General features: G+C 40.1%; 1 protein-coding gene across 3 annotated transcripts in view; it reads left to right on the top strand.

The window, feature by feature from the left end:
• Positions 1-12,764, top strand: part of chd6 (chromodomain helicase DNA binding protein 6) — a 99,241-nt gene that overhangs the window by 74,206 nt on the left and 12,271 nt on the right. For all 3 annotated transcript variants that reach the window (XM_080891462.1, XM_080891463.1, XM_080891461.1), the window contains exons 29-36: positions 1,748-1,877; positions 4,821-4,899; positions 7,152-7,209; positions 8,381-8,753; positions 8,937-9,145; positions 9,706-9,803; positions 10,399-11,229; positions 11,570-11,824. In XM_080891462.1, the coding sequence (XP_080747588.1) occupies positions 1,748-1,877; positions 4,821-4,899; positions 7,152-7,209; positions 8,381-8,753; positions 8,937-9,145; positions 9,706-9,803; positions 10,399-11,229; positions 11,570-11,824 (2,033 nt within the window). The remainder of the gene's footprint in view (positions 1-1,747; positions 1,878-4,820; positions 4,900-7,151; positions 7,210-8,380; positions 8,754-8,936; positions 9,146-9,705; positions 9,804-10,398; positions 11,230-11,569; positions 11,825-12,764) is intronic.

The following is a 12,764-nucleotide window of genomic DNA, read 5'->3' as shown; positions in this document are numbered from 1 at the left end:
TATCACTGGACACCTACCAACATTCATTGGAAAGGAATATATGTGTCATATGTTTCCCAGATATTGACTTTTCTTGGGTGGGATGGTTAAGCATATCAACCCTTGTGTGCATATAGCTTTAGATTTATTTATTAGTTTGGGTGAAAGAAGTAATTAATTAAGTAGACAATCCCGTTGTTTTTATATTAGGTGTCAGTCATACAGACCTTGAGACTGGTCTGCAGTCCCCTGTGTCCCCTGTAAATGTGTATCCCCCAACAGGTTGGTGATTGGTTGCTCGCTGTTGCCAGGTGCAATCAGTCGGAAAGCTGCACCAAAAACCTAACCGTGCATGCTTTGCTCACTAGCAGATTGCTGTGGTTGACTCTAGTTTGCATGGAAGAAGCCAACTTTCTGCAAACACTTGCCATTTACTCTTCCAGCTATAGTGAAACTGGAAAAAATGTGATGCAAACCAGAAACGGGGAAGATTCAGATTCAAAGTGAAGGTTGTGTTGCACTTTTCATTTACCTCCAAACAGTAGTTTGCAACTGTTTTGGAGACAAGTTGGGACTATCTGTGCAACCTACTGATGACCATGACAACCTGTTAGCAACTAAAAGCAAGGAGGTTTTTCAGTGCAGCACCTCTTTGCGACTAAATTCTAGCTAGCAAATGTCTGCAACCTCCAGTAAGCACATGCCAACCTGTCCCGGAAAACACACTTTTCCTTAGAGACCAGTGGTTACAGTGGGGGACATTGACCGCTCTCTAGGACTGAGTGAATAGGTTTTAAGTAACTGATTTCACATCAACTACCAATAATGTCGAGCATCCACTCACAACAGTTGATATTAGATACGTTTGCCTTGTGACTGATGCTTGTTAGATGGTAACTGACTGTGGCGTTATTTTTGTGCCACTATTCTGAGTGCACGTAAAAAAAAAATGTGAGCACACGTAAAAAAATTTTGCAGGTGCAAGTGTTGCATTTTGAGGAGAAATTTATTTTGAATGAAGAAAAGCTAAATTTGAGTGAACAAAATTCATTGCTGCGTGCAGAAAATGCATTTCAGTGTTTGCTATTATCCATACACGCACACAATAGCAGCCCCTCTCGCTCAGTTTTTGCTCGCAATGTGTTGCTCGCGCTCTCAACATTTCTGCCCGTGCGCGCTCAACTCTTTCTGTACACCGTTATATTTGTGCCACAAAACCAGCCAATCACAGACTTGGATGCAAAAAAAAAATCTGATTGGCTGTTTTGGTCTCCAATCAGCTCGAAATGACGAAATGCAATATCCCAGAATCCATTTCGTCTCAAACGAGGCAGTGGCGGAGGAATGCAGAGTGGCGGAGTTTGAAATATTGCTCTTTCTGGGTCACAAAATAAACTTTTAAGATATTTTTATGAGAGAATGGTGCTGTGTAAACTTCAAATATGTTTGATTTATCAAAACATCACATATTTGCAAAAGTGCTCTAATGTTTTCGGAGATGCCAACACCACTCAGACTTCACTGTTATATTAGTTCTTGCTACACTATAACATGCTATGCTGAGCTTACTAAGGCTGCAGAGCAAAACATGATAATGGAGTTTTAATCTTTCTTCAAGAAAAAAACAGCTGATAATTGCTCCATTACTGATATAATGTATTGTTTATTAACTTATTAAGTGTTTGTTTTTCCATGCATACACAATGTGCAAACGTCCTGCTGCCTCAAATACTTGTTCACACTAGTAAAAGTGTTTTTCCTCTGACAGGATATGAGCGGTACAATGCAATGCGTGCTGATCCAGACTTGTGTTTTCTGGAAAGAGTGGGGATGCCTGATGTGACAGCTCTGTCCTCAGAGCAAGCAGGAGGAGAGGTGGCCTCTGACGTCGCTGACAGGTAAGGTACACGGAGACAAACACCAACACAGCAGACCACCGCGATTGTGTTCATAGATTGCTGAAAAGGTTTTTCGGGTATTCGGGAAAATTCGAAACATTATCATCTTCTGTTTGTTGTAATTTTTGTCTTTCTTTTTGCTGTGTGTGTAACAATGAGATGTTTATATGAGTACGTCGTACTAGATTTGGTATGTGAAACGATGATTAAACACACTGATCGTTTTGGCACAGGGACCCTTCTCAGCACGTTATAAAAAGGCCTCAAAAACTTACTGTGGCAGCTCACACCGTGTTTTGGTCGTGCATATTAAAAACAAATTCTTTGTTGATATTACCTCAGTTTCTATCAGCTGACCCTCAGTAACCTCTTTGTTTAGCACAGGGCCATTAATTAGCTTCCCTGCAGATCTTCAGCAGTTCTTTGTACTTCTTCCAGTCATCGCCTTTTATTTATATATTTATTTGTACTGCTGGTAGTAGTGTTCACAGCAGGTTGCCAACACATCCTGTCTCCTCTTGTTCCCTGTTTGTATGTGTTTACACTGTCACCTCCCCGCTCACACACCTGCTTTACATACTGAGTGTGAAGATTGAAAGCACGTAGACATACAATTATAAATGCACAGGGTGGAATTAAGGTGCTTGTTATGGTGATAACAACCAGATAATATTTTTCATATAGCTTACAGACTAACACGCTCACCGCTATTGTGAGGACATTATCATAAAGTATTCAATTTTAGGCTCACCATACCCATGAACAGTTTATAAGAACTGTTAAAATCAGCTTCAGCAGTAATGTTTTCTGGTAGTTTCACTATACTTGCAAGTCTTGCAAGAAGAAGCAATGCTGCCAGGAGCCGCGAAGGAATAACTGTCAGAGAGGGAGTGAGCCAGAGAAATAGACGACCGAGAAAAGTGTGGGAAATTTATTTTCTGGGTGCTGCTGCTGCCTCGGCTAATGGTAGCGCTGTGAAGATTAGACGCATACATTTGAACAGGAAGCTTTGATCCACTTCCTGAAGGTAATTGAAGTTGTCGTTCGCTTTGTTACCTGTTCAACCTGAAGCTGCGCCCAGCTGAGCACAGCGACTGTGTAGCAGGAAGATCTTCTAGTCTCAAAATGTTAACTCTGCAGGGTTCCTACAGAGCTTTGAGAACAGGATAGGAGAAAATAAATGAATGCAGGGAGACGATGTTACAAGGATGAAATTGTGCATGCAGAAGCAGTAGTACAGGAAATGTGGCCATGCAGAACCTGCACAGGTGTGAAAGTGTTTTGTGTGCTAATACTTCTCTTTATTGCTGCCCGAGGAGTTTTTGCTTTATGTTGAATCTACAACACACACAGCACAGGTGTGATATTTTTGGATGTTAAAAGTTTTTGAAATGCTGGTAGGAAGCCTTCCAAAAGAAACAGCAATTATACATAGAAGGATTTTTCAGGACTTTTGCAGAAACCTAAAAATACATTGAGGAAATAAAAATCCATGAGCGATCATGAACAATGCTTATTTAATTCATTAACAGTTTATGCAAGTGATCATAAATAATGTAAAATCTAAACATGAATTCTCATTTCTGTCTTTACAAAAAATAGAAGAAAATTTGGTACTACAGGAAAGTTCCTTCCAAGATGAATAGAAGTTCTTTATTCACAGCTAATAAACCCTTTTATCTTTTTAATTTTTTTTCCTTTAAGAAGTGCCCTTAATTAACCCATGTGCTGAATTCATTTCAGTGAATTCATTAATTCATTTTCCCCAGTAAAATTGGAATCGCATTGGTGCAGAATTTTAAATAAATGATTAAATAATTTGATTTAGAAGACAGTCATTTGCAAACCCCTGCGACAGACTCACAGTCTGACTCGCAGAGTGTATCCTGCTGCTATACAGTAGTTTGAATCTCACTCCGGAGAGGCAGCTGAATGGCCAGCGTGATGGTTAGTAGCAGGTGAATTTTTGAAATTAGAAAAAGGGTGATTTTCTAAAAATTTCACATCGTCTTGCCTGTTTGACAAATAGGGGGGAAAAATAAAATGCTTAACTATGTCGCCATAGCGTCTACCCAACCAAAATCTGCATGAGGGAAAAACTATTAATTTCCTCCCTGTGAAAATGCACAATGGAAATAGCAACCCACATTCAAAAACATGAACATATGCCACAAACATCAAATCTCTGCAGAGACCCATCTGTCTTTTTTCATTAGCAAATTTTGAAATATGCTGTGCACCAAAACATTGAACAGCAGTTCAATAGTAGCTTATAACTAATATCAGACATTAGAATAACCACTCTGCTCTTTACTGGGTTTTTGAGAAATTTGTGAAGAACTAAAAAGAGGAAATAAATAAAAAAAACAAACAATTTAAACCAGCATAAGGAAACTAAAGCAGATCTGTGTGGAGCCTGTGATGTGACTCCTCAGTGAGGCTTTGTTTTATTTTTCATAATCACATTTGTTTTTCTTCATTGCATTAATAAATTGCCACCAACAAAATAACAAAATGTAAGAAGATGTGAATTCATGTTCAGCTGTTTTGTTATTACAGTACCCATCACCCCACACACACACACACACACACACACACACACACACACACACACACACACACACACACACACACACACACACACACACACACACGTGTGCCATACAAAATGTTTTTTTTTACATCTTATCACATTGTCACAGCTCATAATCTGGCAGGCTGTTTGTTGTTGTGCTTCGTTAACAGCTTTTTCTTCTTCTGTCATCGTGTTTTCCTGCCTGTATTTACTTTTTTTTTTTAATCTGTTGTCCTAGACTGCACATTTACTCTAATTCATCCCCCGAATTCTGTCCTTACATGTGTTGCCCAGTCGTATATGGTAGAAGCTCACTAGGATATTGTTATTAACGCTTTTCTCCTCTATGTTTTTGTTTCTCTTGTCAGCGCATGCAAAACTGAGGAGACGAAGGATGATCCTGAAAACAAACCAGATGGAGGAGAAGATAGAGACGAGAGCAGCAAGGTGAAGTAAAAGCTCTCCTGAGACTATATTAGTGATATGTTTTTTGTTGTCTTCTCTTCCTCTCTCGCTCTGCACCATGCCACAGACAACTTGAGATTTCTTTGAATACTTTCTTCCAATGTGTTATAAAAAAAAAGGAAAAGTAATTTTGCATGGGGGAGGGGGATTAAAATTGCCTCAGGGAAGAATTTCTTTACGTTTTGGACATTTGCAAGCTGAATACTTGCATGGCTACTAGGTACTATTAAAATAAAATGGTTGAGTTAATGGTGCATTTTTAAACGCTCTAATACATTTGACAGCAGAACAGATAATGTTTTCCAAATGCAAAAATCTCATCTCTAGGTTTTTATTGCTTACTGAGTCAGGTTTCATTTGGCAAGTCCAGCGTGACTAACATAAACTCCAAAATGAAAGTTTAACCTCTGAATATAAAAGCTGTCGACCATCTCAAAACATGAATTCCAAAAATATTTTTTGGCTTAAGATCAGTTTTTGTCAATCTGTAGAAACCTGGCATTCACAGGGAATGTGTCTTTGTGATATGATCATATAGTCCATTTCAATAGTTCATAGTTTAATAACAGCGTGGTATTGCATTCATTATCATTTATTTTACTCCTCAGCCAAAACGGCTGACGGGGTACTGCCGTTGTTGCAGCCAGGACATCCATGATTGTAAATGCTATAACTCGAGAAGCAGGGCGACATAAAAGTTTCAAATTGATACCATAGGTGCATCTACTAAAAATCTCGGATGAATTTGAATCTTTGACTTAGAGGTTGAGGTCACAGAGGTCAAGTTTTCTAAAAATCTTGTGAATGTGATCACTTCAGAACAAAACAGCACGGGATTTTCAAATTCATACCCCGGGTGCATCTGTTAGGAGACTAAGGGGTACTACTGGCAGCTGCCACTGTTCTATAATTTAAATATTCTTGCTGTATCATGATTTTAATTAGAATTATACTGGCCAGTCTGAAGAATCCTTCTAAAAGAATGATTTATTGTATAGAAGAATTGTTACTCTTACACCCTGATCTAGGGGTAAGGGGAGCAGAGCATATGAATCATGTGAGACCAGGTGATGTAAAAGGACAATAATACCAGACACACCAGCAAATCTAATGGGGATTGGCTGAAAAGAAGGAGAATCCTTGCGTTGCAGTGGCCCGCAAAGTACATACTGCAACCCAACAGACATGCAGTGGTGAAACCACTCTATGACATGAATCTATGCCATAGAGCAAGGGTGTCCAAATCCAGTCCTCAAGAGCTACTGTCCTGCAGCTTTTAGATGCATCTTTGTTCCGACACAGCTGAATCAAATGAATGGCTTGTTACTGGGCCTTTGCCAAACTTGATTGCATTCTGAAGAGGTAATCCAACCCTTTGGTTCAACTGTGTTGGAGTAGGGATGCATCTAAAAGCTGCAGGACCGTAGCTCTCAAAGACTGGAGTTGGACACCCCTGCCATAGAGTATTAAGAGAGCAGTGCATCCCTACAAACTGTGCTGAAATTCCTCCACACTGATGTGAGAGACTTATAAAGTCATACAGAAAACTTTAAATCGTTGCTTCTAAAAGTGTTTTTTTTACAAGCTATTGAATCATAGGACACTCTAGAGTCCTTTTCACAGAACTGTGCCCATTCTGACTGAGACCTCGGTCAGGATTGAGATGCTGCTGCTGCTGTCGTGAGAGTACTGTGCTGACAGGCTTTTTAAATGGCAAGATGCTGTGTTGGATATTAACCAGCACAGTTATCAACACGCAAGCCCACAAGGCCAGCCATTCAGGAGGACACCTTCTGAGGGACACTCAAGAGACCCTCAGAAGCAAAGAGTTTTTCTACAGTCGTAGAAAAATGGTGGATAATAGCATAGACAAGGAATAATCAGGGTCAGATAGAGCCACGGCTGTAACAATTACTAATTATTGGGCAAAAGAAACAAGCAAACAAAAAACAGAAAATGATAAAGGACATGATATAGTAATATTCACAAATACAGGCAAAATACACAACAAACCAAAAAATATTAAATTAAGGTAAAGAAAAGATGGAGTTAAAACAACAGAAGAAAATGTGATACAAAAAAATAATATTCAGCACAACGATAAAAGTAACAGCTAATAACAGTAACAGATAATAAAGAAATAAAAAGGTATATATTTTTAGCCAGGTGACAGAAAAGATGATTTTTGTGATTTATTTATTTTTATTTTTTTGTGTGTTTTGTGTTATTCACAGGGAGAGGAAACCTGCTCCAGCACCGATACATCAGACAAGCCAGACAGTACTGGTCCAGGTGAGACAGTTACAAGTGTTACATACTAATATGAAGACCAAATGAAGAGTTCCACTACTCATTCAAGGACCAACCATACACATAATTCAAATTTTAATAGATAGCTTTATAATTTCTTGGCATTCGTGGGTTGTTAAAGGCTAACCTAACTTTTCAAATTGTACTTTTTCTTTTCTTACTCTGACATTCTTTCAAATGGTTTGAAATACAGTAATTTCCCTCCACTCGATTACATTTCACTCCTCTGTTCTGACGTGAGGTGTTTTAACACGACATTTCCCATCAAAACTTATTTCATTTTTCCACTGAAGTCTTGATTTCCTTAGAGCTCTACTAAGGACTTGGATAATTGTTATAATGAGGCTTGCTTCTTCAAATCTTTGTTGTAGTATTATAAGTGCAGTGACACACATTGTTAAGGGAAAGCTGCGATGCTCTTTTTAACTAGATTCAGTGTTGATTTCTATTTGAATCAAATATTTGATCACATGTTTCCTTTAAAGTTGGTATGGAAACATCATTTTACAGTTTTAATTTCAATTCTGAAATTGAGGTATTTATTTATTCTCCACCAAAAGCAGTATTAGTAGCTAAAGGTATAATATTCAGAAGTTGTTGATTACTCTTTTTAAACACAACATTTTATTATTTAAAGACATACAGAGAAAGAAAGAAAAAGATGTGGTTCAGTGAACGAGAGTGAAGCGTGTTGAGAGGTGATGCCGGTGCCAATAACCAAGCTGTGAATCAGAGATATGAAAATGTATTTTCTTATTCTTTTGCAGTAGTTTTTTAATATTTCAATGACTAAACACAGTCACGTCTGTACAATCCTGGGAGAGGCATGCTTCATCTTGCCTGCAGTGGCTTTTTTGCTTTTTTGCTTTCACGCGTGCTCTTCATATATCTGTGACACAGAAACGAAGAAGAGAAGAAACACATCGACAGCAATATACTCTGGTCCTTGTGTTTTTATAGGATCACACCCTCACGTTCCCTCTGAGCTGAACAAAATAAGAGAATACATAAATAATGCAGGCTTTATCCACATAGACACACATTTGTACTGAATGATAAGTGGTTATTTAGATGCTTCTTTTTTTTGTATACCTTCAAACACATCCAGTGTGTGAAGGATCTAACGTGCTGACTCTGACTGGCTTTTCTCCAGACTCTCAGATGTCAGGTGACCTGTGCACCCAAGATGGAACTTTGGTCACCACAACGACAACAGGAACCGGGACCGGGGTGGCAGCTCTCCATGTTGTCCAAGCCCGGCCCCTCTGGCCCACAGGCCCCGCCTTGACGGCCCGATTACGTCGCCTCATCACTGCCTACCAGCGCTTCACACTACGACGCGAGCCACTGCTCAGGCATGACTTTATGCTTCACGATGGCCTCGTTGGCATGGGAATCGGAGGAGCTGGAGCTGCTCATAGTCATCACGCTGGTGGGCCACTGGCTTGGCAGCTGGGTGAAGATTTAAGAAGGTGTTCTGTGGTCGCTACAGAACCTGACCCTCTGTTTCTGGAGTGGCAGAGAAGGTAGAAATGTTTGACATAAGACAGAGATACCAAGCTTTTGTCGTATACTTTAATCTTACCTTTGTGGCTCTGCTGCTCGGCATCTTCATTCAGACACGAACGCATCTGCTTTCACATGCATTTATATGCAGTTTCTCAGTATATGTATTTATCAGTCATTTGTATTTTTCTGTGACCTTTTAGGTGGACTCGTCGAGAACAAGCAGATTTTTACCGCACAGTATCATCATTTGGGGTGGTGTATGACCCGGAGAGGAAGGCATTTGACTGGTCCCAGTTCAGAGCTCTTGCCAGACTGGAGAGGAAGACTGATGAGAGTCTGGAAAGATACTTCAATTCCTTTGTGAACATGTGCAGGACAGCATGCAAGCTTCCACCCAGGAAGGAAGAAGGTACTGTTTATGATAAATATGCCGGTTGGGGTTGTTACTGACATCTGTGATGGACTTAGTTTATCAACAGGGTAACCCTTGCTAATTTGTATTATTGCTCAGCTTCATGTTCCAGTTAATGTTTTCTGGGCACTGCAGGTTTTTGGTTTTCAGCCACACTTCTTAAGCCTACAGTTAAACAATACATCGTTTAGACTTTGTCATAAGAGTGTCAACTTGCAGATCATTTTTGAGGACCTCGTCATTGGGAACATTACTGACCCCTGCTAGTAAAATAGCCTCCATAGATGTAGTTTTTATAACTCATTTAACTACAAATTGCATGTTAACATATAATTTACACATAACTTACTCTCCTGTATATACGCAGGATAAAACACAAAATCATTTAAAGACAGGAGTGACTCTTGAACACACTAATACTCTCCATCCCTTTTACTCTGGTCTGCATTTTTCCTGCCTTCTCCACTGTCTCTATGCCAACATTGACTGTCACTGTTTCCGTTTCTCATCCTTTTATTCTTTCTCTGCTTCCCCTCCCTTTCTCTTGCGTCTCCCAGGACTGGTGGATCCCGCTGTGATTGTGGAGCCTCTGACAGAAGAAAGAGCAGCTAGGACGCTATACCGCATCGAGCTGCTGCGCAAGATCAGAGAGCAGGTGGGCTCTTTGAAGAAACAAAGCTTAATAACAAATAGCGTCCTTTTCATCGATGGAACTCTGTTAGACATTGACTTCAAAGTTTATCTTGCTTGTACTGTTCTGAGTTTGTTGATGGTTTAGAGGGGTTCAAATTAACCTCATTTGTCCCTCCTTAGCTCCCTTCTTTTCAGTGTCATCAAAAAAAGGCTAAAGATAAAAAAGTGAATCATCGGTGAACCTGTATACAAGTCATTAAAAAAAGACACTCCCTACAAATGATGTCATATCTAACCTCAGAATAGACATTTAGACATTTTCTACATGGTCAAAAGTGTGAACTGTTTATAAGTCAGACTGTTTATCATGCGTTAGGTTACACAGCTAAAAACTGGGGCTGAGGTAATGCCCACAGCTAACTCGCTAGTTGTATTGGGGAGTCTAGTGCCAAGGGTCAAAACATATTTGTCCAGAAAGCATAAAACAAAAGAACGACACTTCTGTCTACTAAACCTGACCATCTCTCTGACTATGTGAATATAAAAATGGATAAAATGTAGACATTTTCATTCGGTTAAGAAAGTAGCTTGGTCTCTGAACTGCATCCCTCTCTCAGGTTCTCCGCCATCCGTTACTCTCAGCCCGTCTTCAGCTGTGCCGGCCCTCGCTCTACCTCCCTGTATGGTGGGAGTCTGGCAAACACGACCGCGACCTCCTTATTGGGGCAGCGCGCCACGGTTTGAGCCGCACCGACTTCTACATCCTCAACGACCCTCAGCTGAGCTTCCTGGAGGCTCACAGGAACTATGTCAGGGGACACCCTGCTCACCTTCATCCTCAAAGCCACCATCACCCTCATCACACTGGCTTGGCGACTCATCCTGGCATCTCATCCTCCTCCTCATCTCATCCCCAGCTTCCTCATCCTCACTGCTGTCTGTACGATTCGGGACTCGGTCGCCACTCTCCTCAGCCTCCTGAATATCCCCACCAATCCTCTCATCACCACCACCATCATCATCACTCGCAACACCCTATACCTCCATCTGCTCCCTCTCCTTCCTCTTCCTCTTCTTCTTCTTCTCACCCTCACCTTCACCCTCCACCATTGGATGCTCATGATTCAGCTTCACCAAGTCTGGGAATAGTTCCTGGACCTCGAGGAGATTTCCTTGACTGTCCACCTTTGGATGAAACTCTGGAGCTGGGCACGCTACAGCATGACACCATGTCTGCAGATTCTTTACATGGAGGAAAGGTTTCCAAAGATGCCCTCAACGGTTTCCCCTTTAACTCAGCTGCAGGAGGTCAAAGCATGCTCAACTCATACGGTGTGGGTGGGACAGACCTGGATTCAAAACTAAGGAGTGATGTGCTCGTTGGTGAGCAGGGCTCGTCTGAGGAAACTGGGCTGATGGCACCATCAGTGGAGCTGGATCAGTTACAGGTATGCAGTGTTATTTGAGATAACTACTCTGATATTTAAATAAGACTTGTATAATAAACTATGTCTGTGATTGAAATGTCAACTGTATGGACTGCATGAGATGCTTTGTTTCTGCCCTAAGCAAAAAATTGAATTTATAGGAAATTTATAATTTATATGTTTTAAGCATTTTTATTGTCTGATATAGCAAATATCTGACGTTATGACACCTACTCGGTTAATAAAAATATAATAAAAATGTTTTTGGTCATCAACTAACCATTTGAAATTTAACAGTTCAAGTTATTTACATAGGTTTTCTTATTTCTGTGCTTTGACATCCTACACTTCTGTATTGCAGGCTCCCTGGGACAGTACGGACCACACTAGTCCTGCTCACCATATGTTCAATGAATCTGATCCAATCCTGGGTCCTTCTACCTTAGAGACGGGCTTCCTGGAGGAGGAGGAGGAGGAGGCACAGGGGGGAGACAGAGGAGGGGAGGAAGGTGGAACTCTGGAGGAGTGTTTGGGCCTTCCGCCCTCATCCCCTCCTTCCCATCCATCAGCAGGCGATTCTGTTGAGCCACTGTCCTCAAGTTACATGCTCTTTAAGGTTGGTTTCACCAGCCTGTGCCCTCTGGATAACAGGGCCATCTTACAAAATAAATATAAAATGAATTTTAAAATCATCTTAAATGTCTTTGTAATCACAGCCCTCAAGATAACAATAATCTGAAACCCTTTTCATATTATCGGCTTAATGCTCAAATAATGTAATGCAATGTGTCCAGTGGGGCAGACGGTAGATAAACATGGAAAAATTGCTCTAACAAAAGAGGAAAAAGTAAAGGGGAAAATCTGTTGTAGGGAATATTGAAAACACAAAAGTGCTCAGCTGCATTGTTAACTGCTGACATTTTGCCTCTTCTTTCGGTTAGTATATTCAATGAACGGGTTGTGTTTCAGTAAAGCTCAAATGAATGCTGATCTTTGATGTTTGTCAGGGTCATATTGCTCCAAGTGAAACTATTCATTGGATTATGCATATTTTACATTTTAAGATCTGTAAAACACATTTGCCAAACACTAAGGGCTGCACTTATCAAGTATTTGCCAAATTATTTTCTAAAATGGCATCTTTTCAAATTCTATTAGATTAGATGAAACTTTATTAATCCCTCAGGTGGGTTCCTCCGGGAATTCAGTTTCTAGTAGCACAGCACCGACAGAAGTTGCGTGTTACAGATACAATAGAGGGGAATAAGAGTAAAGATATAAGCATAAATATACCATATATACACATATATAAATACAGAATATATAATATGGATAAATAGGGATACCAGTGGATTGCACATTTGAGTGAGTCTATTGCACAGTGATTATTGCACAGTCGAATAGAAGAAAAAATATTGCAAAGTTTGCAAAAAAAAAAAAAAAAAAAATTTTAATAATTGAGAGAAAATTCTGAAAGACTTCTCAAAGATGGCCGTTTTAGCTGCAGTTTAACATCAATGTTAAAAAAATAGCATGTTAATTTTTATGACATTGGA

This window comes from Rhamphochromis sp. 'chilingali', assembly GCF_963969265.1.
Source record: "Rhamphochromis sp. 'chilingali' genome assembly, chromosome: 9".
Taxonomy (NCBI): domain Eukaryota; kingdom Metazoa; phylum Chordata; class Actinopteri; order Cichliformes; family Cichlidae; genus Rhamphochromis; species Rhamphochromis sp. 'chilingali'.
This window is presented reverse-complemented; position numbering and strand designations above follow the sequence as displayed.